This window comes from Nerophis ophidion, linkage group LG01 (genome assembly GCF_033978795.1).
Source record: "Nerophis ophidion isolate RoL-2023_Sa linkage group LG01, RoL_Noph_v1.0, whole genome shotgun sequence".
Taxonomy (NCBI): domain Eukaryota; kingdom Metazoa; phylum Chordata; class Actinopteri; order Syngnathiformes; family Syngnathidae; genus Nerophis; species Nerophis ophidion.
In genome coordinates this window covers 8,817,106-8,839,125 of record NC_084611.1, presented here as the reverse complement: position 1 = coordinate 8,839,125, position 22,020 = coordinate 8,817,106, and the positions used below count along the sequence as shown (strand labels likewise).

Here is a 22,020-nt window from a genome sequence, read left to right as displayed (position 1 = left end):
CGGAAAACAATGATTTGCAAATCATTTTCAACCCATATTCAGTTGAATGCACTACAAAGACAACATATTTGATGTTCAAACTCATAAACTTTTTTTTTTTTTTGCAATAATAATTAACTTAGAATTTCATGGCTGCAACACGTGCCAAAGTAGTTGGGAAAGGGCATGTTCACCACTGTGTTACATCACCTTTTCTTTTAACAACACTCAAACAGTTGGGAACTGAGGAAACTAATTGTTGAAGCCCTAAAAGTGGAATTCTTTCCCATTCTTGTTTTATGTAGAGCTTCAGTCGTTCAACAGTCCGGGGTCTTGTTGTCGTATTTTACGCTTCATAATGCGCCACACGTTTACGATGGGAGACATGGTCTGGACTGCAGGCGGGCCAGGAAAGTACCCGCACTCCTTTACTACGAAGCCACTATGTTCTAACAAGTGGCTTGGCATTGTTTTGCTGAAATAAGCAGGGGCGTCCATGATAACATTGCTTGGATGACAACATATGTTGTTCCAAAACCTGTATGGACCTTTCAGCATTAATGGTGCCTTCACAGATGTGTAAGTTACCCGTGCCTTGGGCACTAATGCACCCCCATACCATCACAGATGCTGGTTTTTGAACTTTGCGCCTATAACAATCCGGATGGTTATTTTCCTCTTTGTTCTGGAGGACAGCACGTAGAAAGTTTCCAAATATAATTTGAAATGTGGACTCGTATGAACACAGACCACTTTTCCACTTTGCATCAGTCCATCTTAGATGAGCTCGGGCCCAGTGAAGCCGGCGGCTTTCTTGGGTGTTGTTGATAAGTGGCTTTCGCTTTGCATAGTAGAGTTTTAACTTGCACTTACAGATGTAGCGACCAACTGTAGTTACTGACAGTGGTTTTATTAGATTAGATAGTTCTTTATTTATTCCGTCAGGAAAATTACAATTTTCAGCACAATCCCATTCAAGATCAGACAAACATTAAAGGGAGACAGAACAAGATTGCTGACGGGTCTGCCGGCTTCCGGCGCCCCTTACAAAAAAAGATGAGATACAGGTATACAAGGGGGGGGGAGAAAAAAATTGAAGATTAAAATACAATTTAAAAAAATCGGTGTTAGCCCGGGCCCTGTAACTGAAATGAAGTGTTCCTGAGCCCATGTGGTGATATCCTTTACACACTGATGTCGGTTTTTGATGCAGTACCGCCTGAGGCATCAAAAGTCCGTAATATCATCGCTTACGTGCAGTTATTTCTCCAGATTCTCTGAACTTTTTGAGGATTTTACGGACCGTAGATGGTAAAATCCCTAAATTCCTTGCAGTAGCTCGTTGAGAAAAGTTGTTCTAAAACTGTTCGACAATTTGCTTACAAATTGGTGACCCTCGCCCCATCCTTGTTTGTGAATGACTTAGCATTTCATGGAAGCTGCTTTTATACCCAATCATGGCACCCACCTGTTCCCAATTAGCCTGCACACCTGTAAGATGTTCCAAATAAGTGTTTGATGAGCATTCCTCAACTTTATCAGTATTTATTGCCACCTTTCCCAACTTCTTTGTCATGTGTTTCTGGCATCAAATTCTAAAGTTAATGATTATTCGCCCCCAAAAAAAAATGTTTTATCAGTTTGAACATCAAATATGTTGTCTTTGTAGCTTATTCAACTGAATATGGCTTGAAAAAAATTGCAAATCATTGTATTCCGTTTATATTTACATCAACACAATTTCCCAACTCATATGGAAACAGGGTTTGTGTAAATGATCACACTCAAATGATCTGATACACAATATCAATGCTTTCTGGAAACAGTATAGCTCATAAGTCTACATACCCTAAGAGAATTTACGATTTCTTGGCCATTTTTCGGAAAAAATGAATGATAACACAAAATCCTTTTTAAATCCAATAGGTAAAAGAAAGTACCCAAATGACCCTGATCAAAAGTTTCCATGCCCCAGTGACTTTGATTTGATAACATGCACAAAGTGGACAAAAACAGGTCTGAATGGCGAATCAAGGTTCCAGTCCTCACCTGTGACCTGTTTGTGTGTAATGCATGTGTGTGTATAAAAGGTCAGTGAGTTTTGACCATGCAGCCCATTTTTCTTTGAAGTGCCTCCTTATTGTGCATCTTGGAACAGCCACACCACCATTTTTCAGAGAGTCCTGTATTTCAGCTGAAGTTATTTGTGGATTTTTCTTTGCATCTCGAACAATTTTCCTGGCGGGTGTGGCTGAAATCTAACCTGAATCCCTCATTTTCCACTTCTTAATCAGCGTTTGAACACAGCTGATTGGCATTCTCAATTCCTTGAATATATTTTCATACCCCTTTCCAGTTTAATGCAGTTCAATTACCTTTTCTCGCAGATCCCTTTGACAATTCTTTTGCCTTCCCCATGACACAGAATCCGGAAACATCGGTGCAGCGCTGGAAGAAAGATGCAATGGTCTGTCAGAAACCCAGAAACTCACTGACCTTTGATACACACACTTTAATTACAAACAAACAGGCTGCGGCTAATAAAGGCGACAAATGATTAGATTACAAGTCCCAGCTGGGCAATCTACTCACCTGCCGCTGGCTTCGAAGCCGGTGCTTACACACCCTGCTCCGCGGCAGGCCCGCAGACCACGCCCCCCTCCAGACATGTTTTTTGTTGTTCTTATTTCGACAGTACTACATAAAATATGTATTAATTGCGCCAGAAAAAACCCCGTTTTGTACACTGTTGAGGTGTTTCAATGCTCATTAGTGGGTAAATGTGTTTCTGTATAGTATTTCTCCAGCAATGGTCATGTGGTGACATCAATCATAGTATTTTGAGAGGTAATAGTAAACATCGGGAGTTTTACCGCAGTTTATGATTAATACCGGTAATGGAACATCGAGTACATTTTACAACTTTAATAATAACGTGGCATGCATCAGGAAGATGAGAAAATGCTGACCACTCAATGATACTTATTTTTACACTTGAACGCCAGTTAAAATATCACCACAATAAAACATTTTTTTTATGATTATCCAAACCACATAATTAACTAAACGTAGTTTTGAATTAAGAGCAACTCTGGAGTCAGTTGTTTGACTTTGGAGGTTCCAGTTGTATGTTTCTTTTTTTTTTCTTTTTTTTTAAATCAGAGAGTAATAATAAGCTACACGGCCTACAACGTCCAACTGGAAAAACCTACAGATAAAAACAGCTATACAGTAGACAAAACAACTACAAGGCAGCTACTTCCTCGGCGAGGAAGAAACACAAATGCTCTTCCTGTTCCGAAAAGGTGACGCGCTCAAATACGCCAACTCCTGGTGGTCACATCATATTGATGGAACTTCCTCCCGTTTTGTTCCTCAACATTAAACACCAAACGTCGTTCACATGAGTGTACTTGATGGAAGTTAGCCTTGTAAATCAAAATTGAAGCTAGTGTCTTCTAGAAACATTTTCAATTTCCCAATAATGATGAATATCCTCTATAAGGGGAGCAACTTGTCCAGGGTGTACGCCGCCTTCTGCCTGAATGCAGCTGAGATAGGCTCCAGCGACCTCCTGCGACCCCAAAAGGGACAAGTGGTAGAAAATGGATGGATGGCTGTATTAGGGGGGTGACTTGTCCAGGGTGTACCCCTCCTTCCGCCAGAATGCAGCTGAGATAGGCTCCAGCAAACCCCTGCAATCCCAAAAGGGACAAGCGGTAGGAAATGGATGGATGGGTGGATGTATAAGAGTGGTACCTTGTCCAGGGTGTACCCCACCTTCCGTCTGAATGCAACTGAGATAGGCTCCAGCATTCCCGCGACTACAAAAAGGGACATGCGGTAGGAAAATTGGATGGATGTATAAGAGTGGTACCTTGTCCAGGGTGTACCCCACCTTCCGTCTGAATGCAACTGAGATAGGCTCCAGCATTCCCGCGACTACAAAAAGGGACATGCGGTAGGAAAATTGGATGGATGTATTAGGGGGGTGACTTGTCCAGGGTGTACCCCTCCTTCCGCCAGAATGCAGCTGAGATAGGCTCCAGCAAACCCCTGCAATCCCAAAAGGGACAAGCGGTAGGAAATGGATGGATGGGTGGATGTATAAGAGTGGTACCTTGTCCAGGGTGTACCCCACCTTCCGTCTGAATGCAACTGAGATAGGCTCCAGCATTCCCGCGACTACAAAAAGGGACAAGCGGTAGAAAATGGATGGATGGCTGTATTAGGGGGGTGACTTGTCCAGGGTGTACCCCTCCTTCCGCCAGAATGCAGCTGAGATAGGCTCCAGCAACCCCCCGCAACCCCAAAAAGGGGACAAGCATTAGAAAATGGATGGATGGATTGGATTTATAAGAGTGGTAACTTGTCCAGGGTGTACCCCGCCTTCCGCCTGAATGCAACTGAGATAGGCTCCAGCATTCCCGCGACTCCAAAAAGGGACAAGCGGTAGAACATGGATGGATGGATGGATGGATGGATGTATAAGGGGGGTGACTTGTCCAGGGTCCCTTTTGCCCAAATGCAGCTGAGATAGGCTCCAGCGACCCCCCTCGCAACCCCAAAAGGGACAAGCGGTAGGAAATGGATGGATGTATATGAGTGGTGACTTGTCCAGGGTGTACCCCGCCTTCCGCCTGAATGCAACTGAGATAGGCTCCAGCATTCTCGCGACTCCAAAAAGGGACAAGCGGTAGAACATGGATGGATAGATGGATGGATGGATGTATAAGGGGGGTGACTTGTCCAGGGTCCCTTTTGCCCAAATGCAGCTGAGATAGGCTCCAGCGACCCCCCTCGCAACCCCAAAAGGGACAAGCGGTAGGAAATGGATGGATGTATAAGAGTTGTGACTTGTCCAGGGTGTACCCCGCCCTCTGCCTGAATGCAACTGAGATAGGCTCCAGCAGTCCCGTTACCCCAAAAAGGACAAGCGGTAGAAAATGGATGGATGGATGGATTGTATGTATAAGGGGGTGAATTGTCCAGGGTGTACCCCGCCTTCTGCCTGAATGCAGCTGAGATAGGCTCCAGCGACCCCCCCGCAACCCCAAAAGGGACAAGCGGTAGGAAATGGATGGATGTATATGAGTGGTGACTTGTCCAGGGTGTACCCCGCCTTCCGCCTGAATGCAACTGAGATAGGCTCCAGCATTCCCGCGACTCCAAAAAGGGACAAGCGGTAGAACATGGATGGATAGATGGATGGATGGATGTATAAGGGGGGTGACTTGTCCAGGGTCCCTTTTGCCCAAATGCAGCTGAGATAGGCTCCAGCGACCCCCCTCGCAACCCCAAAAGGGACAAGCGGTAGGAAATGGATGGATGTATAAGAGTGGTGACTTGTCCAGGGTGTACCCCGCCCTCTGCCTGAATGAGACTGAGATAGGCTCCAGCAGTCCCGTGACCCCAAAAAGGACAAGCGGTAGAAAATGGATGGATGGATGGATTGTATGTATAAGGGGGTGAATTGTCCAGGGTGTACCCCGCCTTCCGCCTGAATGCAGCTGAGATAGGCTCCAGCGACCCCCCCGCAACCCCAAAAGGGACAAGCGGTAGGAAATGGATGGATGTATATGAGTGGTGACTTGTCCAGGGTGTACCCCGCCCTCTGCCTGAATGCAACTGAGATAGGCTCCAGCAGTCCCGTGACCCCAAAAGGGACAAGCGGTAGAAAATGGATGGATGGATGTATTAGGGAGGTGACTTGTCCAAGGTGTACCCCGCCTTCCGCCCAAATGCAGCTGAGATAGGCTCCAGCGACCCCCCTCGCAACCCCAAAAGGGACAAGCGGTAGGAAATGGATGGATGTATAAGAGTGGTGACTTGTCCAGGGTGTACCCCGCCCTCTGCCTGAATGTAACTGAGATAGGCTCCAGCAGTCCCGTGACCCCAAAAAGGACAAGCGGTAGAAAATGGATGGATGGATGGATTGTATGTATAAGGGGGTGAATTGTCCAGGGTGTACCCCGCCTTCCGCCTGAATGCAGCTGAGATAGGCTCCAGCGACCCCCCCGCAACCCCAAAAGGGACAAGCGGTAGGAAATGGATGGATGTATAAGAGTGGTGACTTGTCCAGGGTGTACCCCGCCCTCTGCCTGAATGCAACTGAGATAGGCTCCAGCAGTCCCGTGACCCCAAAAAGGACAAGCGGTAGAAAATGGATGGATGGATGGATTGTATGTATAAGGGGGTGAATTGTCCAGGGTGTACCCCGCCTTCCGCCTGAATGCAGCTGAGATAGGCTCCAGCGACCCCCCCGCAACCCCAAAAGGGACAAGCGGTAGGAAATGGATGGATGTATATGAGTGGTGACTTGTCCAGGGTGTACCCCGCCCTCTGCCTGAATGCAACTGAGATAGGCTCCAGCAGTCCCGTGACCCCAAAAGGGACAAGCGGTAGAAAATGGATGGATGTATTAGGAAGGTGACTTGTCCAGGGTGTACTTCGCCTTCCGCCCGAATGCAGCTGAGATAGGCTCCAGCGACCCCAAAAAGAGACAAGCGGCAGAAAATGGATGGATGTATATAAATCTATGGATAAAAATCAGAGCCTGGCGACACATGCGTTTATCATAACTCTCTCCCTCCTTCTGTCTCTGCTCCTCCCTCACAAATGCTCCTGCATGCCACACCGTCACAATTTGTTTTTTTTTAATCCCTTCTTAACCCTGGACGTACATTTAAAATACATGCTACCCTAACTCAAAATACCGGACATTTGAGGCATTTAAGAAACCCCACCCGGACAGCCCCACAAAAGAGGACGTATGGTCAGTCTAGGCAAAAACAACACAATCATGGTAAATATGTACTGTAGTAGCCGGCAGTGTAATTATTGCCGCAAGCTGAGATGTTTGATTTCCTCACTTGTGTGACGAGTTCCTGGTTGTGGTCGACCCAGACATGTGCACAAACATGTCTCAATCCCCCCCCTACGCTTGCCGAAGAGCCGAGGAAGAGCAAGACCAAAACACGAAACATCTGTTGAAAGAAAACTTTAGTCAGACCATTGGAGACCCTCAAGAATGACAACAAATCCAACTGACCCTACTGAAATATAACAGTGCTTTATTTACATTTCTTCAGGAGGCGGTCGTGATACTTGACCATTGTTTGGACCACATTTAACGTGGACCCCGACTTAAATCTACCGCTGCTGCTCACTGCTCCCCTCACCTCCCAGGGGGTGATCAAGGGTGATGGGTCAAATGCAGAATTTTTTTTCGCCACATTTAGTGTGTGTGTGACAATCATACTTTAACTATGGCGTCACGTTAGTGCCAAAAATCCAAGTCTTTTTGCGTGAGGTCTTTGTTCTGGCACGTTGGGGGCGTGTACGCTTAGACGGCCCCTCCTTTCTGATTGGTCAGGCGAAAAAAACTCAGGGCCAATCAGAAGTATAGCAGGGTGGGTCATCATCAATATGTATCAAGATGATACAGCTCCTGTCGACAAATTCTAAAAACTCCAAATTTATTGGAGTTGTGGAAAATGCCAATTAATTTATTTAACCCTTCTATTATGTTGAGGGTCAATTTGACCCATTTCAGTTTTTGTGTTTATCAAAGTACTGGTTATCCTTTCTTTTTCTTGCTGAAATTTGGTGACTTTTCCTCATCTAGGGTCATGAACTGGTGTGTAAAATCTGGACACTTTGTTGTGTAGTGGAATGTCTTGCAGAGTTTGTCTACAAAGATGATGTTGCGGGTCATTTTGACTCAAGGCGCTTTAATGTGGGTAAATAGCCAAAATAAACAAGTCTCTTGCAATCCAATCCAATCCACTTTATTTATATAGCACATTTAAACAACAATAACGTTTCCAAAGTGCTGCACAGCCATGTTAAAAACAATTGTAAAAAAAATAAAATAAAATAAATAAAATAAAATAAAAAAAGTATATATATATATATATATATATATATATATATATATATTATGCTCCACCAATGACTGAATAAAAACAAAAAATAAATAAATATAAAAACAATATAAAAACAAATATGATTAAAAACTATTTTAAAGGGGAAAATCAATTAAAACAGTAAAATTGATGTACTTTTTACTTTGATGTACAATTGTTTGTATTTTGATTGCCTCAGAGACCCAGAGCCAGGTGTGTGAAGAGAGGGAACTTTCTCAAACTTGTCCTTGTCACTGTTCTCATGTCATCTCTTTGACAAACTCACCCAAAATAAGCTCCAGAAGGATGACATCTGAGGAGACAAGGACAAGTGTGAGAAAGTTCCCTCTCTTCACACACCTGGCTCTGGGTCTCAGAGACAATCAAAATACAAACAATTGTACATCAAAGTAAAACGTACATCAAGGAGACATGTTTATTTTTGGATCTGAACAGCTATTTACCCACATTAAAGCGCCTGGGTCAAAATGACCCGCAACATCATCTTTTTATACAAACTCTGCACAAACATTCCACTACACAACAAAGTGTCCAGATTTACACAGCAGTTCATGACCCTAGATGAGGAAAAGTCACCAGATTTCAGCAAGAAAAAGAAAGGATAACCAGTACTATATTTCAAAAAGATTCATTGCTCTTCCTTTCTGCTTTTACCAGTAGCAGTTTAGAAGTCTGGAGTAAAAAAGTGCACAAGTAGGTCAAATGCATGAGTTAATTTCAGGTGGTTAATCAAAGATCCATACAACATCATCTGATATGATTTCATAGTTTAAAGCACTATTTATGTATTTTTTTTATGATAAATAAGTGCTAAAAATGTTTGCGCTTTGCACGCTCACATGAATTATTTGTGCCCCAGGTGTGCCCCAGTACAGTATTAGGTCTGGTGACGCCCCTGACTGTTACAAATATGCGCCACACTGTGAACCCACACCAAACAAGAATGACAAACACATTTCGGGGGGAACACCCGCACCGTAACACAACAGAACAAATACCCCAAAACCCTTGCAGCACTAACTCTTCCGGGAAACTTCCAGCAAACTGAGCAATAATTAACGTTTTATTCACGCATTTTCTCTTGCTACTTCAAGGCTTGAATGTTTGGTTCATTCATTATTATTATTTTATTTTCAAATTTATTATTAGCCTTTGGAGATTGCAAATAGAAAAAAAAGACATAAAATGTTTACTTACATTTTATTTGATATGCCATTGATATTCTTTTAATTATTATTATTATTATTATTTGAAACTGGATTTTGCATGTCACTAAAGTTATGTAAGCCTTGCTTGTTCAATATTTAATGCAAAACTTGTTTGGGTCCTTATTTAAAGGTTAATTTTGTTCAACCTCGGCCCGTGGTTTTGTTCTGTTTAAAATGTTGGCCCACTCTGTATTTGAGTTTGACACCCCTGTGTTAAACTGTAAGTAGGTTAGATATCATTCTTGAATATGATTCAAATGAAGAGTAAGATCACTAAATCAGGGTCAATTTTTGAGTGGGCCCTCTGGAGCGAAAAAGTTGAAGTGAAGTATATTTATATAGCGCTTTTCTCTAGTGACTCAAAGCGCTTTACATAGTGAAACCCAATATCTAAGTTACATTTAAACCAGTGTGGGTGGCACTGGGAGCAGGTGGGTAAAGTGTCTTGCTCAAGGACACAACGGAAGTGACTAGGATGGCGGAAGCGGGGATCAAACCTGGAACCCTCAAGTTGCTGGCATGGCCGCTCTACCAACCGAGCTATAGTGCCCTCAAAACTTGGTATGTGACACGAGCTAACTATTCTCATGCTCATGTTAGTGCGCTAGCATGCTAACATTAGCATGCTAACTTGTTTTAGCTAGTTTTGCAACTGTTTCACCCAGGGTCATTAAACTTGGTGTGTGACACTTGTTACCTATTAGCATGCAAATGATAACATGCTAGCATGCTAACTTTTTCTACCAATTACACTTTTTTTTTTTTGTAATTCCGCAGCCATATACCTTTGAGTCGAATAACTTGGTATTCGAAACATGCCGACTGTTATTATGCTATCGTTAGCACACGTGCTAGGTGTTATCATTTTTCTGTAAACATGCTACTGCTTTAGGCTAACTCCGTGGCTCATTTTGCAGTAGGTTCCTAAAAAGAGCAGAGCGCCCCTGTTGAGAATCATTGGCCAGCATGTTTGATTGATTGATTGATACTTTTTATTAGTAGTTTGCACAGTACAGTACATATTCCGTACAATTGACCACTAAATGGTAACACCCCAATAAGTTTTTCAACTTGTTTAAGTCGGGGTCCACGTTAATCAATTTATGGTAATTCATGTTTGTAGTTTATTGCAAAGAGCAGCATAGCACTCCTCTCACATACAGGATCTTTGAGTAATGTATGTATTTTTAAAAATAGCACAGCGCCACTATCACATTTCACGCATTCATAACCGAGCGTTTATGATATGATATGATATTCCTTGCATTAAAGTGCCAAAGTCCATAACTTATGTCCACTTTTTAACACTCACTGAGCCATTTTCAAGACTGCTGTTGTTGTGTGGGTCAGCTGTGTGCAGGGTCAGAGGTCAGCAGAGCGTGCACAGGTGACCGGCGGCCCGACAACAGTCGGCGCGGGGGGGAGAGAGTGTTCTTCGTTGCACTCGCCAAAGCTGACCGCATGTGACCTGAGGAGTCAGAATGTGCGAGTTAACAGGCTATCTTTTTTTTTTTTTTCCTTTATGGTTGTGTAATGAAATAAGAATGATTATTTTATTCAGGTTTGATATTAATCAGCAAAGACTTGTTCTAGGAAGTTGTCGATGCCAGGACAAATGATTGATTGCATTAAAAAAATGATTTAGCACTCACTGTCTCCCAGTGGTCCCGGCTCGGCCGTCTTCTTGGGGGAATGAGGCTCGCTGCAAGCACAGATTGTCACAATTTGAACACGGCGGCGCCGGTTTAAAGGCCTACTGAAACCCACTACTACCGACCACGCAGTCTGATAGTTTACTCTTCAGCATCTACATGCTGCCGCTAGGTGACATCATACGCAAATACGGTATTAGCTTTCACTGTTATGCTGATGACACCCAACTCTACATGCCCCTAAAGCTGACCAACACGCCGGACTGTAGTCAGTTGGAAGCGTGTCTTAATGAAATTAAACAATGGATGTCCGCTAACTTTTTGCAACTTAATGCCAAAAAAACGGAAATGCTGATTATCGGTCCTGCTAGACACCGACCTCTATTTAATAATACAACTTTAACATTTGACAACCAAATAATAAAACAAGGTGACTCTGTATAAAATCTGGGTATTATCTTCGGCCCAACTCTCTCCTTTGAGTCACACATTAAAAGTGTTACTAAAACGGCCTTCTTTCATCTCCGTAATATCGTTAAATTCGCTCCATTTTGTCCACTAAAGACGCCGAGATCATTATCCATCCGTTTGTTACGTCTCGTCTCGATTACTGTAACGTATTATTTTGGGGTCTCCCCATGTCTAGCATTAAAAGATTACAGTTGGTACAAAATGCGGCTGCTAGACTTTTGACAAGAACAAGAAAGTTTGATCACATTACGCCTGTACTGTATATACCTTTATATACATATATACATACATATATACCTGTACTGGCTCACCTGCACTGGCTTCCTGTGCACTTAAGATGTGACTTTAAGGTTTTACTACTTACGTATAAAATACTACACGGTCTAGCTCCATCCTATCTTGCCGATTGTATTGTACCATATGTCCCGGCAAGAAATCTGCCTTCAAAGGACTCCGGCTTATTAGTGATTCCTAGAGCTCAAAAAAAGTCTGCGGGCTATAGAGCTTTTTCATTTCGGGCTCCAGTACTCTGGAATGCCCTCCCGGTAACAGTTCGAGATGCTACCTCAGTAGAAGCATTTAAGTCTCATCTTAAAACTCATCTGTATACTCTAGCCTTTAAATAGACCTCCTTTTTAGACCAGTTGATCTGCCGCTTCTTTTCTTTCTCCTATGTCCCCCCCTCCCTTGTGGAGGGGGTCCGGTCCGATGACCATGGATGAAGTACTGACTGTCCAGAGTCGAGACCCAGGATGGACCGCTCGTCGGGACCCAGGATGGACCGCTCGCCTGTATCGGTTGGGGACATCTCTACGCTGCTGATCCGCTTGAGATGGTTTCCTGTGGACGGGACTCTCACTGCTGTCTTGGAGCCACTATGGATTGAACTTTCACAGTATCATGTTAGACCCGCTCGACATCCATTGCTTTCGGTCCCCTAGAGGGGGGGGGTTGCCCACATCTGAGGTCCTCTCCAAGGTTTCTCATAGTCAGCATTGTCACTGGCGTCCCACTGAATGATGATCAATCAATCAATCAATGTTTATTTATATAGCCCCAAATCACAAATGTCTCAAAGGACTGCACAAATCATTACGACTACAACATCCTCGGAAGAACCCACAAAAGGGCAAGGAAAACTCACACCCAGTGGGCAGGGAGAATTCACATTCAGTGGGACGCCAGTGACAATGCTGACTATGAGAAACCTTGGAGCGCTTTTCTCAAGTGACTCAAAGCGCTTTACATAGTGAAACCCAATATCTAAGTTACATTTAAACCAGTGTGGGTGGCACTGGGAGCAGGTGGGTAAAGTGTCTTGCCCAAGGACACAACGACAGTAACTAGGATGGCACAAGCGGGAATCGAACCTGCAACCCTCAAGTTGCTGGGATGGCCACTCTACCAACCGAGCTATGCCGCCCCAAATGTTGGTCATACTTAAAAATGCACAAATTTAGTTGTATTCAGTGTTGAAAAATGTTATATGGCTCCAACGGAAATACATTTTAAAATATTTGGCTTTCATGGCTCTCTCGGCCAAAAAGGTTCCCGACCCCTGCTCTATTCCTTGTTGCGGTTGGGCTTGGCCGAGTGGTCCTGCCACCCCCACGGCTGCCAAGGCGCCTCTCGCAGCATCTTCCCTATCTGAATCGCTCCCACTGCCCTCTCGTCCTTTTTTTCCCCTTCTAGTCCTTCACTCTCACTTTCCTCATCCACGAATCTTTCATCCTCGCTCAAATTAATGGGGAAATCGTCACTTTTTTGGTCCGAATCGCTTTTGCTGATGGTGGCCATGATTGTAAACAATGTTCAGATGTGAGGAGCCCCACAAAGCGTGACGTCACGCGCATATCGTCTGCTACTTCCGGTACAGGCAAGGCTTTTTTTATCAGCACCAAAAAGTTGCGAACTTTATCGTCGATGTTTTCTACTAAATCCTTTCAACAAAAATATGGCAATATCGCGAAATGGTCAAGTGTGACACAGAATGGAGCTGCTATCCCCGTTTGAATAGGAAAATCGCATTTCAGTAGGCCTTTAAGGCTGAGAAAAGGTTGCTTTTACCCGTGGTACGTTTTTGGTCTGTGAGCTGCTTTGTGGGCCTTGACCTCCTCGATGCTGCAAAACAATAAAACACGATGAGTGAGAACAATAAGTTGCACAAGGCTAATGTCATGCAGAAGCATGACTCCCTATATGTGGCCTAAGCAGAGGTGGGTAGTAACGCGCTACATTTACTTGAGTAACTTTTGGGATAAATTGTACTTCTACGAGTAGTTTTTATGCAACATACTTTTACTTGAGTATATTATTAGAGAAGAAACGCTACTTTTACTCCGTTCCATTTATCTACATTCAGCTTGCTGCTCGCTACTTTTTTATATCGATCTATTAATGTTTGTTTTGGTTAATGACAGAGCTTCAAAGTAGGAACTACGCATGCCTGCGTTTCACCAATCACATGCAGTCACTGGTGACGTTGGACCAATCAAACAGAGCCAGGCGGTCACATGACCCGACTTAAACGAGTTGAAAAACGTATTGGGGTGTTACCATTTAGTGGTCAATTGTACGGAATATGTGCTGTACTGTGCAATCAAATAATAAAAGTTTCAATCAACCAATCAATTAAAAGTGTAAAGGACAAAAAAGACGCTTTTTATTTCAACCGTACTTCCCGTCAAAAGCCTAAAGACTGATCGCACAGTTCCTGTCTTCACAATAAAAGCGCCGCTCCATCGCGCCTGCGCTAACAAAATAAGAGTCTCCGAAAGCCAGCGCAAACAAGCTAGCAAGCTACGGAGTTTGCCGCCAATGTATTTCTTGTAAAGTGTATAAAAACGAATATGAAAGCTGGACAAATAAGATGCCAAAAACCAACGACTTTCATGTGGTATCAGACAGAAAAGAGGAACTTTTTTTCTCCTCCATTTGAAAACGTGGACGTCTGATTCCAATCAATGCAAGTCATCAGAATCAGGTAATACACCAACTTATATTCTTGTCTTCATGAAAGATAGGAATATATATATGTTAAACATGCATGTATATTCATTAAAACACCTTCAACATGTGAACAAAAACGGCAAAATAAATAAAAATAAATGATATACTGTATATATAAATGTATGTATATATATATAATATGTGTGTGTATGTATATGTATATATGAGGTAGATCACCTCGACTTGGTCATTCATTAAGTAATTGATAAACGTTGAAAAACTTATTGGGGTGTTACCATTTAGTGGTCAATTGTACGGAATATGTACTGTACTGTGCAATCTACTAATACAAGTTTTAATCAATCAATCAATCAATCAAATCAATGAATGCCTACTGAGGCTATAGTGCTGTTAAGTTATTGTGGCTCAATGTGCCATTTTTAATTTTATTTTAATGTACTATTATTTAATATATATTATTGTTTTAGTTACTTAAGAGATATTCCTGGCTATGAATTTGCTCATTGCTATTTTTATATTTTTGTGCATTATTTGTTGCCGTAATCATTAAACAAACAGGTTACTCATCAGTAACTCAGTACTTGAGTAGTTTTTCCACAACATACTTTTTACTTTTACTCAAGTAAATATTTGGGTGACTACTCCTTGCTTTTACTTGAGTAATACATCTCTAAAGTAACTGTACTCTTACTTGAGTACAATTTCTGGCTACTCTACCCACCTCTGGGCCTAAGTGGCCACTAGGAGCCGCCATATACCCTGACCCTATGTACATTTGGTAAAACTTCATCAAGCTGGATGCAATCTTCCTTGGCGGGGAGGAAACAGGTGGCAGAGGTGAACGGCACCGTGTCCCCCCCCCCACCCCCATCAGTAAGCTGTGGAGTCCCCCAAGGCAGAATATTACTGTTCCTAATACACGTAAACGACATGTGATCAGCATGCGACTGTGAATTGTTCCCGTTTGCGGATGACTCGGCCCTGCTGGTATCCGGCAAGGACAAGTCACAGGTGGAAAAAAAATGTCGAACTCTGTAGTATTTGCACCTTGGCTCGCTGACAATAAGCTAGCTATAAACTTAAGTAAAACGGAATCCATCCTATTTGGGTCCCAAATCAACCTTAAGTAAGTCAGTGACTTCACTATTAAAGTGGGTGACATTGTTATCACCAGGAAAGATGAGGTCACCTACTTAGGTTACATTCTAGAACACGGGTAGGGAACCTATGGCTCTAGAGCCAGATGTGGCTCGTTTGATGACTGCATCTGGCTCTCGGATAAATCTTTAGCTGACATTGCTTAACGCGATAATTATGAATAATTCCGCTGGAATTCACAGTGCTAAAAATAACGTTCAAAATATAAAACATTTAAATCCATCCATCCGTTTCCTACCGCACCTGTTCAAGAAGTCGCATTAATTGTAAATAAATAAATGGGTTGTACTTGTATAGCGCTTTTCTACCTTCAAGGTACTCAAAGCGCTTTGACACTACTTCCACATTCACCCATTCACACACACATTCACACACGGATGGAGGGAGCTGCCATGCAAGGCGCTAACCAGCACCCATCAGGAGCAAGGGTGAAGTGTCTTGCTCAGGACACAACGGACGTGACGAGGTTGGTTCTAGGTGGGATTTGAACCAGGGACCCTCGGGTTGCGCACGGCCACTCTCCCACTGCGCCACACCACTTCAAGAAGAAGTATTGTAAGAAGTATTTTATGTCTTGATGGGGGGGGGTCGCAGCTTGCTGCGGGGTCGTTCTCCCAGGAAGGCAGACGGACTACTCGGGACATGGCATTTAGGTAAAAACATGACTTAATTTAAACCAAAAAAAGATACAAACAAAAATCGCTCACAGCGGAGGCACAACTTGGGCTAAGGAAGAAAGCTAACGCATTAACAGACTATGAGCATAAATCAAACAAAACTTACTTGGCATGGCATGAAGCACGAAACAAGGCAAGGCATGAAACAAGTCAGCACAGAGCGAGAAAAGATCACATTGACGCCAGGGCGACTGACTGGCAAAGACAAGCTTAAATGCTGCCTCTGATTAGTGCTCAGGAAGCATTAATGGTAAGAAGTGTGATCTTGGCTCCTCTGCTTCTCTCAGGGACGCTGGCGTTCACCGCAGCCATCCGACTTTCAGGTATGACTTTACAATCTCACTAAAACACTATTAAAACAATAAGCAGATAAGGGATCTTCCAGAATTATCCTAGTAAATGTGTCTAATTACATCTGAAACACTCACACTGCTGCCGCCTGGAGCCGTCGCCTTTTCTTTCTTTTTTTGTGCTTCACTCTAACTTTCCTCATCCACAAATCTTTCATCCTCGCTCAAATTAATGGGGAAATTGTCGCTTTCTCGGTCCGAATAGCTCTTGCTGCTGGAGGCTATGATTATAAACAATGTGAGGATGTGAGGAGCCCTACAACCCTGTGGGGTCTTTTGTTTTTAAAGGCCTACTGAAAGCCACTACTACCGACCACGCAGTCTGATAGTTTGTATATTAATGATGAAATATTAACATTGCAACACATGCCAATACGGCCGGTTTAATTTACTAAATTACAATTTTAAATTTCCCGCACCACTTGCGGCTAAAAGTCGTCTCTTTTCATCGCATAATTACTCAGTAATTTGGACATCTGTGTTGTTGAATCTTTTGCAATTTGTTCAATTAATAATGGAGATGTCAAAGTAGAAAGATGGAGGTGGAAAGCTTTAACCTTCAGCCAAACAAACACACAGTGTTTCCATGTTTAAAATTCCCCTAGGTGAAGCTTTACTATGGATCAGAGCGGTCAAGCGAACATGGATCTCGATTAAATGTCGACCGGCAGTTTTCGGTGAGAAAATTGTGGAAATAAGTCGCCTCTTACCGGAGATCAGCGGAGCTTCTGTCGTGCTGCAGCTGCCGTGACTAATTCTCTCAGAGACTGGCGTCTACACACCCCTCCGACTATCAGGTACTATTTAACGCACTAAAACACTAGCAACACAATAGAAAGATAAGGGATTTTCCAAAATTATCCTAGTAAATGTGTCTAAAAACGTCTCAATTGCTCCCAATGCGATCGCCTTTTTTTTTCTTTTTTCTAGTCTGTCACTTTTAAATTTCCTCATCCACGAATCTTTCATCCTTGCTCAAATTAATGGGGAAATTTTCGCTTTCTCGGTCCGAATAGCTCTTGCTGCTGGAGGCTCACATTATAAACAATGTGAGGATGTGAGGAGCCCTACAACCAGTGACATCACGCGCACATCTTCCCGTAAAGACAAGGCTTATTTATTAGCGACCAAAAGTTGCGAACTTTATCGTGGATGTTCTCTACTAAATCCTTTCAGCAAAAATATGGCAATATCGCGAAATGATCAAGTATGACACATAGAATGGACCTGCTATCCCCGTTTGAATAAGAACATCTCATTTCAGTAGGCCTTTAAAGTTACTGTATGTTAGATAGTGGTTTGCCACATGCAAACCACCAAGTTTTTATATTTATATATTGACAGCGGTTAACTTTTTACACTTTTTAGTAGGAGTGTCCTGGTCTGATATCAATATACAAACGTACGTGAAATAATCTACTAAGTTAGCGTCTTGAAGCGTCTCTAAAATCAATCAAGCTTGGTCAACATATTTCGATGTTGAGCAAATAAAACGCATTTCAGGTCTATTTATACATTTTATGGGATCTTTATGCAAAATAACCTATGAAATGGTTAGCAAATTGTCTTGTCCCCATTTGCTGGATTACTGGACAACTATTTTCAAACACCTTGCTAAACCACTGGATTTAAATCTGAACCATGTGCAGAAATGGCTATTTTTGGGACGGTATCAGATCCCCAAATAAAGAGAAAATTTAAGGATAGTATCGCCTTTGCATCCTTATTAGCACGTAGGAGAATTTTGCTGGAGTGGAAGTCACCTTTCTGCCCCAAAGCCTCCTTATGGCTTAAAGACCTTATGATGTATTTAGATCCGGAAAAAATAAAGTTAAATCTTAGGGGGGGGGCACCTGAGAAGTTTTATTTTGTTTGGGGCTGTATGGTTGACTACAAAGCCAAATTAAAGACGCTACAGGACACATGAAAAGTTCACCTTTCATAAAACAGCTTCTTTTTATTTATTTTTTTTAGGGGCGGGCAAATTAATGCGTTAAGTACACGTTAACTCATCAATCTATTAACGCCGACAATTATTTTATCGCACATTTGCGTATCAATCAATCAATCAATGTTTACTTATATAGCCCTAAATCACTAGTGTCTCAAAGGGCTGCACAAACCACCACGACATCCTCGGTAGGCCCACATAAGGGCAAGGAAAACTCACACCCAGTGGGACGTCGGTGACAATGATGACTATGAGAACCTTGGAGAGGAGGAAAGCAATGGATGTCGAGCGGGTCTAACATGATACTGTGAAAGTTCAATCCACAATGGATCCAACACAGTCGCGAGTGTCCAGTCCAAAGAGGATCCAAGACACAGCAGCGAGAGTCCCGTTCACAGCGGAGCCAGCAGGAAACCATCCCAAGCGTAGGCGGACCAGCAGCGCAGAGATGTCCCCAGCCGATACACAGGCAAGCAGTACATGGCCACCGGATCGGACCGGACCCCCTCCACACGGGAGAGTGGGACATAGAAGAAAAAGAAAAGAAACGGCAGATCAACTGGTCTAAAAAGGGAGTCTATTTAAAGGCTAGAGTATACAAATGAGTTTTAAGGTGAGACTTAAATGCTTCTACTGAGGTGGCATCGCGAACTGTTACCGGGAGGGTATTCCAGAGTACTGGAGCCCGAACGGAAAACGCTCTATAGCCCGCAGACTTTTTTTGGGCTTTGGGAATCACTAATAAGCCGGAATCCTTTGAACACAGATTTCTTGCCGGGACATATGGTACAATACAATCGGCAAGATAAGATGGAGCTAGACCGTGTAGTATTTTATACGTAAGTAGTAAAACCTTAAAGTCACATCTTAAGTGCACAGGAAGCCAGTGCAGGTGAGCCAGTACAGGTATATATGTATGTATATATGTATATAAAGGTATATACAGTACAGGTGTAATGTGATCAAACTTTCTTGTTCTTGTCAAAAGTCTAGCAGCCGCATTTTGTACCAACTGTAATCTTTTAATGCTAGACATGGGGAGACCCGAAAATAATACGTTACAGTAGTCGAGGCGAGACGTAACAAACGCATGGATAATGATCTCAGCGTCTTTAGTGGACAGAATGGAGCGAATTTTAGCGATGTTACGGAGATGAAAGAAGGCCGTTTTAGTAACGCTTTTAATGTGTGCCTCAAAGGAGAGAGTTGGGTCGAAGATAATACCCAGATTCTTTACCGTGTCGCCTTGTTTAATTGTTTGGTTGTCAAATGTTAGAGTTGTATTATTAAATAGAGTTCGGTGTCTAGCAGGACCGATAATCAGCATTTCCGTTTTTTTGGCGTTGAGTTGCAAAAAGTTAGCGGACATCCATTGTTTAATTTCATTAAGACACGCCTCCAGCTGACTACAATCCGGCGTGTTGGTCAGCTTTAGGGGCATGTAGAGTTGGGTGTCATCAGCATAACAGTGAAAGTATGTTGTTTACATGCTTTTATTTTGTTAACGCCTTTTCTTAACAAGATGGCGTCGCCCGGAAAAGCTTCGGCGTCGAGGGGCTCTTGGTAAAGATGGAACATTTGGCAAAAATACCGGACAATTCTGCAAATTTCCTGGCTGGCTTACAGCGTGGTCACTCCGGGATCACTTACGACCGCCAGACAATTCTGGATGTGGATAGATCGGGCCGTTTTGGACTGAATGACGCGTGCTTGCTAGACCGGCTAGCTAGCATACATCTGTGAAGCAGCGGAGTATATGTGTTGTCTGTCTATTTATGAATAATGCAGACCAGGAGTGTTGGCTGAGTTCTTAACGTTTGCTTTCAGAGCGTGCATATCACAACATACAAGATGCTGTCATGGCGACACAACCTATACATGCTCGTCACTCCTGTTGCATGCTGGGTAGGGTAGTTCTTAATTCCCTGGCTCATAACATCACAATATAGTACCATGTATATGATGCGTGCAGTTTATCAAAGCACCAAGCAAACAATCGGAAAATTCCCATCATATCAATTCCTAGATATGGTCATAATTATTTTAAGTGCACTACGCAGAATAAACACAACATTATTAATATTGTTAAAACAGCCCACTACCTATAATATAGGTTTTTTAAACATAAGATCCCTGATAAAAAAAAATGTTTCTGCTGTTACCTCAGAAATTGCCTGTTCAGATGTTATGATTGTGGCTCAGAGATTTGTATGTAGATTATATTTATTTTCCATAACAAACAGGATAACTTAAATACCCTGGCAGTGGCAATAAGCTTAAATGTTTGTATTTACATTTTTGGAGTTGATTTTCATAAAATATGCTATTTAACTGCTACTGTTTAACAAGGACTGATTTAAATTGTGCTTGCACAACAAATGTTTTGGCGCTTTTGTTCATGTGGGAGAATATTCCAATAAAGGTGCACTACACAATACTTTTGAATTCATTATTGGGCTTTGCGTATACAATGCAGTTAATCGCGATTAATCAGAGAAATAGTGCGATTAACTTCGATTAAAATTTTTAATCGTTGCCCAGCCCTAATTTTTTTATATTTATTCCTGGTGTATATTTACTATCTGCCTATGTTGAGAAGAAAGCGATGTACTAATTGTTTGCCATTTGTGACTGTACCTTTAACTTATGTAGGACCTGGGGGGCAGGGGGGTTTATGTGTGTACGGGGTATGGGTTGGGTTGCTGTTCTTGGAAGTGGGTGGGGGAAAAAAAAGGGGAAAATGTGTTGACTGTTGTTCTATTGTACATTGTAATACCTGTCAAATTCAATAAAAACCATCCATCCATCCATTTTCTACCGCTTATTCCCTTTCGGGGTCGCGAGGGGCGCTGGCGCCTATCTCAGCTACAATCGGGCGGAAGGCGGGGTACACCCTGGACAAGTCGCCACCTCATCGCAGGGCATAGACAACATTCACACTCACATTCACACACTAGGGACCATTTAGTGTTGCCAATCAACCTATCCCCAGGTGCATGTCTTTGGAAGTGGGAGGAAGCCGGAGTACCCGGAGGGAACCCACGCATTCACGGGGAGAACATGCAAACTCCACACAGAAAGATCCAGAGCCTGGATTTGAACCCAGGACTGCAGGACCTTCGTATTGTGAGGCAGACGCACTAACCCCTCTGCCACTGTGAAGCCCCAATAAAAACATTTATTAAAAAAATAAAATAAAATAAAATAAATGTTTAAAATGTTATAAATAAATGTTATACATTTTTTTTTTTTTTTTTTTTCAATAAAAACATTTATAAAAAAAAAATAACCTATGGAATCAATGTATTTAGCGTCCGATAAACGAACAGGCTCGGTCAACACCTTCTGATATCACATCTACCATTGATCTGTGTGAGTAATGAAGCCATCCATCCATCCATTTTCTACCGCTTATTCCCTTTTGGGGTCGCGGGGGGCGCTGGCGCCTATCTCAGCTACAATCGGACGGAAGGCGGGGTACACCCTGGACAAGTCGCCACCTCATCGCAGGGCCAACACAGATAGACAGACAACATTCACACTCACATTCACACACTAGGGACCATTTAGTGTTTAGCTCGGTTGGTAGAGCGGCTGTGCCAGCAACTTGAGGGTTGCAGGTTCAATTCCCGCTTCTGCCAACCTAGTCACTGCCGTTGTGTCCTTGGGCAAGACA

The 22,020-nt window shown here is 42.8% G+C and overlaps 1 protein-coding gene across 11 annotated transcripts in view; it reads right to left on the bottom strand.

The window, feature by feature from the left end:
* The window catches only part of LOC133549733 (coiled-coil domain-containing protein 158-like), a 100,301-nt gene that overhangs the window by 22,687 nt on the left and 55,594 nt on the right, over positions 1-22,020 (bottom strand). For 8 of the 11 annotated variants that reach the window (XR_009806169.1, XR_009806173.1, XR_009806172.1 and 5 more), the window contains 4 exons: positions 13,306-13,359; positions 10,768-10,817; positions 10,428-10,583; positions 2,355-2,427 (listed from right to left, as the gene is read on the bottom strand). Coding sequence is in view for 1 of the 11 variants with exons in the window: in XM_061895477.1 (XP_061751461.1) it covers positions 10,462-10,583; positions 10,768-10,817; positions 13,306-13,359 (226 nt within the window). In the remaining 10 variants the exon portion in view is untranslated. Of the gene's footprint in view, positions 1-1,824; positions 2,428-6,851; positions 6,966-10,427; positions 10,584-10,767; positions 10,818-13,305; positions 13,360-22,020 lie in introns of those variants that run through there. The other 3 variants (XR_009806153.1, XM_061895477.1, XR_009806168.1) reach the window with 3 other exon arrangements.